The sequence below is a fragment of the Typopeltis vanoorti genome, chromosome 3 (assembly GCF_054136105.1).
Source record: "Typopeltis vanoorti isolate ZY-2024b chromosome 3, IOZ_Tvanoo_1.0, whole genome shotgun sequence".
Taxonomy (NCBI): domain Eukaryota; kingdom Metazoa; phylum Arthropoda; class Arachnida; order Uropygi; family Thelyphonidae; genus Typopeltis; species Typopeltis vanoorti.
Window position 1 is genome coordinate 50,789,069 of NC_143551.1, and position 12,769 is coordinate 50,801,837.

General features: G+C 35.1%; 1 protein-coding gene across 1 annotated transcript in view; it reads left to right on the forward strand.

Annotated features, from left to right (window-relative positions):
- The first annotated feature begins 239 nt into the window (after positions 1 to 239).
- LOC150108120 (uncharacterized) overlaps positions 240 to 12,769 on the forward strand; it is a 58,846-nt gene continuing 46,316 nt past the window's right edge. Inside the window, exons 1-2 of the mRNA XM_090415603.1 lie at positions 240 to 361; positions 11,788 to 11,973. Of these exons, the coding sequence (XP_090271729.1) occupies positions 295 to 361; positions 11,788 to 11,973 (253 nt within the window). The 5' untranslated portion in view covers positions 240 to 294. The remainder of the gene's footprint in view (positions 362 to 11,787; positions 11,974 to 12,769) is intronic.

Consider the following 12,769-nt stretch of genomic DNA (forward strand, 5'->3'; position numbering starts at 1 on the left):
TCTATTAAATGAGTAATTAGTAATTTATAAAAAAAATAACCCTAATTAATGTGTTTCAGGATTTCACATTTCGCTTTTAAAATAAAATCTTGACAAAATGCAGTCATTCTTGAGAAAATCAAACTAAAAGCATGTGTATAACTCTTATTAGTAGAACAGGATATGACATACAGGAAACTTTTCTAAGAAATTCGCACGTTTGGTTTGCCCGTCACATGTCACCCGGTGTGCATCATAACGGATAAAAATGAAGTCAACATTGTTTAGACGATGAAAAGATAGTTTCATAGTGAAATGGAGTTAGTGCGTATGTCGTATTTTCTTATATTCTGGATTCTCTCTGTTATACAAGAAGCTGCAGGTAATTCATCCGATTTTGATTCAATAGACAGATATTTCGTTAGTATAAATAGTAAAATGGTTATTTAAAAAATACTATTAAATAAGAGTTGGCTATTACTGCAGATATTATTATTATTATTATTATTATTATTATTATTATTATTATTATTATTATTATTATTATTAGCACGTTTAGCAATTAAGATTAATGATCAATCAACTGTTAACCATCATATAAAGATACAAGTGCATAAAGGCAAAAGTCATCCCACAAACCTTTCTTCACGTATTAGCGTCTTCTTGCTACAGCACATAAACTGGCATCATATGATCTTAATTTTAGTTATGAAGTAATCCTTTCTCTCCAAATTTTGCTGTGTCTGCTAATGCGTGTTTTGTTTTCTTTCTCGTTCATTTGTTGGGAAGGAGAAAACATCCGAGTTATAATGTTATTATATAAAAATATTATAATCCAAATGTTAAATCTCTGCATTAATTTTTTTATTTATTTATTTAGACGTGGAGGTGGACAAATAAGATTTAAATCATAAAATAAATTTCAAATGTTAAAATGGATTGAAAAACGTTCAAATGAAACGTGGGTTTTATTTTTCTTTTTATTTATTACTAATTTAGTTATATAATATTTTAAGAAAAATGGATTTGATTAAAAGTTAAGAAAGGACTGATAAAACGATTTTCCATTTTATGTCGTTTATCAAACTTGTTCTGACCATTTCCATAGTTATTTGCTCTTACCTTCATTAAACATTGAATACAATTTAAACAATCTACAAAAAATAATTTTTTTTATCTCCAAAAAGGAAATGTACATATTAGACACAGTTGTACAATTTGTACTGAGAAGAATATCCTCAATATAAATTTAATTCATGACTTTTTTAGTTGGAGCAAAATTTTTATTCTGTATGTGGTACTATGACCAAAGGACAAAGCAGCAAAGGACATCTTACATTTGAGGCAGATCAAAGACACTGAAGGAAGAGTATTATGGACGGATGTGGGCATAAGAAACAGATGGAGAATATACTTTGAGGGTTTTTTGAATGAGGAAAATGCAAGGACTCACAGAGAAGATGGGCAGCCTTCTGAGGGGATGGTGCAGAACATCAGTAGAGTGGAAGTGACGGAGGCTATGAAGAGGATGAGGAATGGAAAATCGGTGGGCCCCGACAGGATTCCAGTGGAGGCATGGATGGCACTGGGGGAAAAGGGGATTGACCTGCTGTGGGACCTGTTCGTGAAAGTTTGCCAACAGGAAAATATACCCGAGGAATGGAGGGAAAGTACTCTTGTCCCCATCTACAAATGTCCCCATTTACAGTCTTGTCCCCATGCACAAGACTGTAAAAATTACAGAGGAATAAAGTTGATGTCCCACACAATGAAAATCCTAGAAAGGGTTCTTGATGGAAGATTGAAGAAGGAGGTGGAGATTGCAAAGAGATAATTTGGCTTCATGCCTGGTAGATCAACAACAGATGCTATCTTTGGGTTACGGCAGATGATGGAAAAGTTTCGAGAGAAACAACGGGAGCTACATCTGGCATTTATTGATCTGGAGAAAGCATACGATAGAGTGCCAAGGCAAGAAGTCTGGAGGCGTCTGAGGGAGAAGAAGGTTCCGGAGAAATATGTCAGGTTGGTGCGGGAGATGTACAGAAATGTGAAGACAAGTGTTTGGACCTGTCTGGGACAGACAGAAAGTTTTCAAGTAACAGTTGGCTTGCATCAAGGGTCAGCATTAAGTCCGTTTCTGTTTAATATTGTGATGGAGGTGGTGACGGAGGAGGTGAGAGAAGATGCGCCTTGGACAATGTTGTATGCAGATGACATCTTGCTGTGTGCAGATTCAAGAGAAGAAGCGGGAACTAAACTGGAAAGATGGAGAAAAGTACTGGAAGAGAGAGGTATGAGACTGAGCAGAAGTAAGACAGAGTATATGTGTTGCACAGTCGGCGGCGGCCAGGAGACAGACCCTGGCCACCGTGGAAGAAGATGGAGGAGCTGATAAGGAAGTGGGATGCAGGATACAAGCGGGTTGGAGGAACTGGAGGGAGATGGCTGAAGTGTTATGCGATAAGAGGGTGCCGATCAATCTGAAAAGCAAACTCTATAGGACAGTAGTGAGGCCAGCTATGACGTATGCTATAGAAACTGTGGTCCTGAGGAAAAATAACATCAGCAGGATGGAAGTAGCAGAGATGAGAATGCTTAGGTGGATGTGCGGTGTGACCAGAAAGGATCGTCTGAGAAATGACTATGTGAGGGGAACAGTGAAAGTTACGAACTTAAGAGCGAAGATACAGGAGGAAAGGTTGAGATAGTTCATATGGACTAATATACTTTGATATTCTGTTATGCAGTCTTTCAGTAAGATCAGAGAGCTTCGTAGCTTAATTTTCGACAATGCCTTTTGTTTGAAAAGGGACCTAGGTTCGAATCGTGTCTATGATGAGATGAACCTTAATCAGTGCTTTTCAATTGAAGGCGAATTAGTTGGTCTCAGACGCAGTTGAAAGTGAAACACCGGCAAGGTTAACATTCACAGATTTATTAACATTCACAAGTTTAAATTCACAGAGACAAGAATAACATTACAACTAATAATATTATAGTGATTTTATAGTTCTGTAACTACCATATGGGCCTCTTAGGCTGTTGTTATCATACGCTAAATAAATAAATAAATTAGTTCATCTCTCATTCATTTTTCTAATCAAAATTCCTCTGAAGTCATGTTCTTAGATAAATCTTTCCAGGATTTCTTGCTTTTTCTTTACTGCAGTTATATAACTTTGATTCTAATATGCATTCGCTCACTCAGATCACTTCCATTTGAAAAAGTTTTTCTTTTTCAAATGAGAGATGCTAAAAGTAAGTCTAGTTTATTTTAATGCAAACATAAAAAAAATAATAAAAAAAAATTACCAAAAGAACAAATCTTTGATCATCTCATTTCAAATATCTTTAGAATATGTCTTATATTCGTAAAGATATTTGAGTATCGAATTGCTTTAAGAAATCATAAAATCAAAAAAAAAAAAGGGGGGGGGTAAAATTACATTCAGAGTGATGAAGACAAGTCAACACTCGTAGCGATGACCTAGAATTTTAAATATATGTTACCATGTCAGAGGGAACATCCGATGATTTAGTGATTAATGTAACAGAAGCGACACATGTGTTAATTGTTTCCTTGAACAATTCCTGAAATGTGACTATTTAAAATAACTGTGAATTATATTTCACAATTCACAGTTATGTCAAAATCAAATATTTGGATTACCTTCGACGAGTCCTTGGAGGTGTGACGTAATAGTAATAGTTATAGATGGCTTAAATAATGATGCTTTTAATGGCTTTCTATGATTTATATAACATAAATCATTGAACTGCTAATAAACTTCTAATTAGCAGTTCAAGAATTTCTACTCATTTATACAATGTCATATCACGGTAAATACTTCGGCAATTAAATGGCTCAGTATTAAAATTCTGAAAAATCATAAATCAACTCAAGAGAATATTAAAAATGAAGTATTAATGTAATAATGATTAAAATGAAATCAATAAAAACGCTTCTGGAAAAATAAGTTTTTGGTTGCTTAATGCTGCTCCGAATATTTCCAGTGGATAAGGTAAAAAATTTTAAGGAATGATTCCGATTTTTTTTTTTTTTTGTACAAAGCCTTGTTTGTTAGGTCGTTTGTTTGTTTGGCTTATTTTTATCTTGTTTTATTTTATTTATTTATTCATTTTAGATCTGAGTCCCATCCAAGAACATTGTAAACCTATCCGTCATGAATACGATTTGTGGGCTAGGGGTTAAATAATTCAGGAGCCCTGCTCTAGAGATCAAGCATGGAAGTTTTTCAAGCCACTTCAGGCCACTAAGAATATGTTACCACACGGTCGTAGATGAAATTCATCTACGACCAGCTTAGATGCGTGAAATCTTGCTTTTGGAAGTATTTTAAAATCCAAACGTTTTCATGCTACAAAACAAAAAAAAAAGTTGTGTCGGTGTCTGTCTCTATGTAACACATACACGCATACGTAAATATACTTCAAGGAAAAGTTACTTTATCAGCTGATGAGGAACTACTCTCCTTTATTTTACTTGCATTCCGACAATGATAGCCAGAAAAAGGAAGGAAACTTACAAAGGAAAAGCAAATGTTGGTGACCATAGCTCCCATTTAAATACAGTTAATGCATTTAATTCAAATACATTTAATATATAACCTATTAAATGTATTTAATAAATAGTATAAATGATTAATTATTACTCATAATTTATTGCTATAACTGATTAATTATCAATTCATCTCACGAAAAAAAAAAAAAAACCGAGATTTTTTCGGCAAAAATTTTAAAGCATTCAAGTGAAGTTTGATCTATTGACATCACTTTAATCTTTCATACCCATTGAAAAAGATAAGTGCAAGTTCTTCATAAAAAAAATTAAATAGTATTAAAATACTGCATCCATTGAGCTTCCATCGAACCTCCCAATCAAGTCACTTTCTGAACAAGGGAACTAACATCGTTTTCATGTCGCAACCCAATCTTAAATATTTTCAGTTATAAAGAACGTCAAAGTAATACTTCTAGGCAAAATTTTAGCTACTAACATTAACTACAAGTTGCCGGAAAGAGCGGGGGGGGGGGTATAGAACCCAAAATGTTTCTTGAGTTTTTGTGATAGAACGTGAATTACTGTCCGATAGTACCGAGTGCAGCATGAGGAGAATGAACAGGACAAGATTCTTCGCACGATCAAATGCCCTACCCCCCCCCCCCCCGTATTCAACTACCTTATAAAAGTAAGAAAAATTATGAAATTTCTACGATAAAGAGCCAAGAGGCTATTTTTTTTTCAGGCGGCGTAAATTAAGTTAAGGGGATAATAAATCCCTCATTATTTTAAAAGCGAATACGAAATTCGGAGATTGAAATCTAAGAGTTTCATGCCGAAGAACTATCGGCGAGTCCAAGCGTAAGTCAACACCTGGGTAGTACAACACTGGATCGCCGATAGTCCTTCGGTATGAAACTCTTAGATTTCGATCTCCGAGTTTTGTATCCGCCTTTAAAATAATGAGGGATTTATTATCCCCTTAACTTAATTATGAAAAATTTCTCTTACGGTTTTGATTTGTAGTTTACTGTGAAATACTACTACAAATTGGAATATGGAAAGCAGAAAGCTAAAATAGGTTACGTTGAGTCTAGAATTACAGTCAAAGCTATTGTAAAGTAAAGCTGTTGTTTTATTATGTTTTAACTGAGTATGCTATTCTGGTCGGTTTGTCTGTTTTGTAGGATAAAAAAAAAAACCGACTTTTCGAATGCGATAACACCGCCTTCTCCGTAAGCTAAAAATTAAAATTAAAATAAATAAAAAATAAAATACGGTGAAGAAAAGTGTGGAGTCTGTATTGCCTTCTGTGGTACGTGTTTGAAATAATACAAACGGAAAATGAAGAAAACTAATTATGAAACTGAGTGAAGTCCCAAAATTGTAACATTGTATGAAAATAATGAAGATTACACATCAATAATGATGATTCCATAATAGAGAATTCCTTTTAAAAATTAGAAGATAAAATATATATTTAATTTGCTTACACATTACTAAAATGCTTACTTTTTCTTATGTGGGTATTTTAGCATACTCTATAGAAACTCCATAGCTCAGTCGGTATAGATGAAGCCCTTTGGTCGGAAAGACCTGGGTTTGATTCCCGTCTATGACGTGAGGAACCTTTACCTGGTTTCTTACGACTAAAGGTGAGTTAGCCGGTCTCATACGGGGGTAGAGGGTTTTTTTCACCTGGAAACTCAGGTTTTTCGACACCCAGAACAGGCAAACCCGCCTCGTGAACACACACGGATCTACAGTCATAAAATACATATTTATTCCCTCATTAGGAGGGCTCAACCAGTCCCAAGGAACGGAGGGAGAACCCCATACGAATAAATAAATAACAAAGCATACTCTATATGTTATGCAACTTTTTTTTTTGTTATTTAAATGCTTGTACATAACGTGCACTACCAAATTCTGTTCTTCCATTTTGATACCACCATTCCCGAGATGGCCTTACTTACTCAATAAATGGATTTCGTCTTTCATCATATATTTTTAATATTTCTACTTCTGAGTCTTTTATATTACTCTTATTTTATTATTATTTTTTTCATTTACGGTTTTTAAGTTATAGATTTTTACTCTTTAATGTATTTTGATTTTTAATCTCTTTACAAGTTTTTTATGGTGATATTTATTAGTAACGTCACATCATTCATTACCGAATCTATTCTTTAATCATATTGCATCATTTAATCACATTCTATTATTTTTACGCTATTAAACTCTTATTTATATCTCAGGTTTTAAATCTTTAAGATTAAACGGATTTCTATCTCAATATTTTACTTACCATTAATATCAAATTTATTCATCACCATCTACAATTTCAACTTCAACTTTCAAAGATCGTAATTGTTAAAAATGCAGCAAAGGTAGGCAATACAGTAACGCCTAACGATCCATAAAAACAGGCTTTGCTTATCTCTTTATATCTAAATTTGTATGGTTTTTTAATGTTTTAAACTATATACTCTTCTTAAGTATTATAAATAAATATTTTGTATTTCTTTGTAATAAAAATTGTACTTTGTTTCAGGTAAAATGTTATTAAGTTTGTTATATACATTAATCGTTTTTTTTTTTTTTTTCCTGGAGACCAAACTAAAATGAATCAATTCCATGCAGTACCGGTTACGTGGAAGTCGCCTTACAAACACCCCTAGGTCTCCATATGACGTGTACTGATAAAGTAATAAACAAAATCAAAAATCAGTAATCAATGAAAGCGAAATTTTACTGTTGAGTAGTTTTACTGTATGACACTAACAGAAATTCGCGCTTTGGTAGGGAAGTCATATTGGACACTCAAATTGCACATAATTTCTTGACATATTCCATAAAAGTATAGATTTAACCATGCCAACGTCGAAGGTTCCTTTTCAAAGATGACAATCAGCGAAGAAGTGCAAATACATTTCATATTTGTATTTTCATTTCATATGCAAATACAAATACATCGATCCATGTATGATTCTAATTGCATTTCAAGTTGTTGGCCACAGTGGCCGAGTGATGAATGTCTCCATTTTGCAACGAACAAAGTACGAATATATCTCAGTATGAAGTAATCCCAGTGTAATGTAGACATCAGCTATATATGATAATCGGGTGGAAGAGGATTTTAATCATTCAGTGTGAGGACCACCATTCTTACTCAATGAAGGCCTAAAACGATTAGGAAAAGAATGTGCTACACATTGCGACTTTTCATGGATGGGATCACCATAAAGAAACAGTACCAGCGGATGAGGACTTCGACTTCTTGAAAAAAAAAAAGAAAAGAAAAGAAAAGAAAGTAGTAAATATGTTCAGTATATTTTATTCATAACAAATGGGAGACCAAAGAGTCTTCGCGATGATTTTGTTGATTTTTACGTGAAGCAGTAACATGGTCAACAAAACAAGAAATCAACTCTGGAAATGATAAGCTCAACTGACTAGAATTCAGCGATCAATGCACACCTGATAAAAATTATAATTTTTTGCTACGCTAGCCAGAAATGATAAATCAATTAGGTCCTACTTAATTGGTGAATAAAAGGTGAGCACAGTGAGATATTGTTAGGCAACCAGCAGTATATCAAAACTACGACCATTTTCTTTGCTCGTTTTTTTTTTTTTTTTTTTTTTTTTTATGTTGCTTCGTGTTTCTATCATAAATACTGAGGTCATTCCCGAAGTATTAATTTTTAAGAGCTGATCTAAATTATACACAAAAGAAATAAACAAAATCAGCATACATAGATACGATTTTATTACTGATCGTTATTTTTATTTTTTACTTTTATCTAAAATAGACATGTTAATGTCAAGCAGCAGAACGTGTCCGAACGCGACTTCATTTAACTGATGTCATCTTTTGACAATGAATCAACATTCCAATCAGTTGTTTGCAAAATTTCTTATCAAATCAATTCCAAGACTGAAATGATAAATTGAGTAATGTCTGATTTTACCACTTACTTGGCGGTATTATGATGGTTAGATTTAGTCGTTTTTTAAAGGAGCTGCCGATCCGGGTATATCTGCCTTAATGTACAAAAAATGAAACCAGAGGTCTTCAGCTCTTTGAAAACATCTCTTTACAAGAAGGTACATTTGACAGAATCGGGAGAATGAAACGAGAAATGTGTTTCCATGAATTACTGAAAGCGATTCACGTGGTGTGGAAGAAAAAATACCACTAACATGGGACAACATTAACCAGAAATGAATCTTTTAAGCATATAATGAACAAAATTAACATGGTGTACGAGGAAAACACAACAGCAAACATTGGACATTAGATGTATAGGTACATAGGTCACGTGCATTCTGCACAGATAAAAACGATCCATATCCTTTACGGAAAGTAATACTTGTGTGATTTCTTTAGAGATAGTGGACCACAAGGACCGTTAATATATCGAGTGATTATAAAATAACGTCAAGTATTCAGAGCCCTCTAGCGAGTAATGTATTGGACGAAACACACCAATATTCGGTAGACGTACACAGTGGAACATGGAGATTCTATTTAACGAAAAAAAAAAAAAAAAGTACCAAAAGTCGCCAACAGGGGAAATTTTGGCGCTGCCAAATTAATTTTAGTAGGTGTGACTAATGAATGACTAAATGGCAAATGAGAGACAGCACACATCAATTTCATGACGTTTATTGTTAATTACAAATGAGGTTCAATATGACCACCATTCTGATGTTCCAGGAACTGCATACGGTGGACGACATTTTCCACAGTGGCTCTCAACATATCGGAATTGATTTGTCTCACGTGTAACGTTATTCGATCTTTCAAAGTCGGAATATCGGGTACATGTCCTTGATACACAATGCTTTAAAGAAATCCCCACAGCCAAAAGTCACAAGGATTGAGATCAGGCGATCTCGGTGGCCATGGCGTGGGAAATGCACGACTAATGATTCTTCTGTCAGAGAAATGTTGTCGCAAAACACGCTGTACATGAAGTCCGATTTGGGGTGGCGCACCATCCTGCATGAAGATGGTCGAATCGAGACATCCTCTTTGCTGCAGTTGTGGAACCACTAAGTTCTGTAGCATATTGGCATACCTGTTAGCATTGACGGAACTGGTCCATTTTGGCGATTTTCCTCGTAAAAGTATGGACCAATGATAAAAGATGCCGTAAATCCGCACCACACTGTGACTTTTGGCGAGTGGATAGGCATCTGCAGACACGTGCAGATTAGTTGCAGCCCAAATGCAACAGTTGCGTGTGTTAATATCGCTGTTCAAATAAACGTGCGCTTCATCACTCCATAAAATTTGCCACGACCATGCTTCATCCACTTCCATACGCGCTAAGAATCTCAAAGATAAGTCGATTCGTGTGGTCGCATCACCAGGGTAAAAGGGTAAAACTTCAACATCTGATGTAGGATTTTCCACACCGTTGTGTATGCGATATCCGTTTGCCGGGATATTGCTCATGCACTGCTGGTATCCTGCACATTCGTCATCTCCTGTTCCACAATAGCAGTTGCAACTTGTTCAACTTGTTGGAGATTGATTGGTTTGCGTCCCCTGCCTACCTGCACTGCTAGAGTTCCAGTAGTTTCAAATCGCCAAATCAGTTTTCGTAAGTTTGTTACGCTAATCGGTCCTTTTCGTAAATTTTTCATACGCCGAAAATCACGAAGACAAGCACTGGCATTATTGTTCCGTTGATAATAGAGTTTGACTAACAAAGCACGCTCACGTAAGGTAAGAGGCATTGAAAAGCAGTTCGTCTACGAATGATAAGAAATTTCACAGGCTTTCCTTTTATTGCAGGATCGCTCACAAGAAACGCGATAATACAAATTAATGCATTTTACTTGGTAAACAGCGCCAAAATTTCCCCTGCTGGCGACTTTTGGTACTATTTGTTTTCGTTAAATCGAATCCCCATGTTCCACTGTGTACGTTTACCGATTACTGGTGTGTTTCGTCCAATACATTACTCGCTAGAGGGCTCTGAACACTTGAAGTTATTTGATAATCACCCGGTATATAAAATAATATATAATGGGAAGAGCCACCCTTCGACATATTCTCGAAGATTAAATATGCTCATGTGTAGTGGGAGCTCAGAGAACTGGAGAGAATGTGGTTTGAAGAAGGTTCTGGTCAATCGATGATGTGGAGGAGTTCTAGAAGTGGAGTCCCTGCATGACGATCTAATTGAATGTAGATGTGGAAGAAATGCCGAAGCATGGGACGCTTCTTTTGTAATAATGACATTCAGAATGATAACATTATGGTGCACACTTTAAGTAATGTTATCATTACTTAAAGTGTGCACCGTACTTTAAGTAAACTTTAAGGGATTAAGGCTCTTTCTTTTCATCCTTCTGTGTCTTCAGGAATCGTTTTCGAAAGACACCAGAAATATCTTTTTCTATCACCCTATATAGATGAATGGTGCTACATTTCTCAGTGAGGTGTCAAGATCCTGTTGATTAGTACCTGGCCCATGCTCTACTCGACGAAAACATATGCGAGGGGTCAGTCATCTTACATCTCGGCAATTCTGATTTTTAGACAACGGATTTGACAACTGAATCTTATAAAACAGAAATCATATGTATCCACCGAACGAAAGTCCAGAATATGAATAGCAAAGAGAAAGCAGACTTTATTGTACCAGCATAGTAGTACCTCCTAAAGATAAGAGATGCCCTCGGCATCAGTCTTTTCCTTGAACTCTTGTTAAGATGGCCAAGGCAAATCTCCTCACATACTACGAACTCTCACGGCATGTCTCCGTGATCTTTCGCCTGAACATCGGGAAAATACTCAATAGGTTCCATATATTGAGATTGTGAATCAAGTTATGCTGCTGAGAATTGTTTCTGTACGCAGCTTACCTTCATAAAATAACTCCTGGTTTTGATAGAAAGAAACTTTTATTATAGTAATTGCATACTTTCAGTTATGACTCCTTAGACAAAGATAAAATGCATTTAGATTAGAAAGATATAGATTTGAATGTTCTAATAAGGAGCGGAGCACTTAGTGATAGTTTTTTCACACACTGAAACAGACAAACCAAACTGAGAAAAACATCAGCTGATAGATATCAAGGAATTAGTCTCGAGGTCTTAATGCCTCGATACTAATTCCATGTCTACCTTCGCTTAACACAAATATTTAGCATTCTATAGTCAGCTCTAAATTTGATCAATTCTGATGGCTTATTTAATGTTCATAATTTCAAGAATTGTTTTAAAGTATAAATAAACAATAAAGTACTTAACTATTTCAGGAGCCGGGGGGTACCATCAGTGTTACCCACCAGACATTCCAATGGGAGGAAAGTATAAACCTCAAAATACGATATATGATCTGGGTGACTTCATTAAATATGAATGTAACGATGAATATTTGATCTTCGGAGAAAAAGAGCGGAAGTGTGTACATGGAAAATGGTCAGAAATTGTTCCTTTTTGCGGTGAGTGTTGAATTTTCTAGTACAGTAAATAATATGCAAAAATTATTTGTATTTTCCTGTTGTCATTTATGCAAATTACTCCTCAGGAATCAAATTCTGAATACTTTCCTTTAGGCAGTTGCTAATTTGCTAACACAAAGAGGTTGTGAAACTTTTCATGCTGTTATTTTTGTGAAGTCTCCAATGGCATCTCTCGCAACCGGTAGATGCCATTCGAGACATTTTATTAGTGAACGGCCTCGTTCAATAATAAAAGTCATCGACTCCTGAGATGATATTATTTTTGGAAGAAAAATACAGGACACGGAAGAATGGTTTGGTGAGTATGGAAGAAAAATGCAGCCATCTAACGTTATGTTTAGTCAGGTGCAATGACAAATATGATCTCTGCTGCAAATCTAGCGACAGTTCTGGACTTTTATCATTTCTCACAAATTCTGGTGTATATTTTTAGATGTTCCAGCACTTATTTCCTTTAAAAATTCGCAATACTTTCTTAATATAATACTTTATATACTGAATATGAATTTATATCTGGATATAATACTTTCTTTTGAACTGTTGGCTAAAAGTTAAAATCATTAGTGAGAATTAGTTGAACAAGGATAATATAGTAAGAGAATGCAAAGAATAGACTATCTTCAGAGATAATAGAAGGAACAGGATGAAAAGAGGGGTTTTACTAATGATAGCAGAGGAATCGAAACCAAATAGAGTAAAATTACACCAGGAGGACAGAATTGTAGAGAGCAGTTCATTTGAGGATATCAGGTGTGAGATAGAGTAACAGGACAAA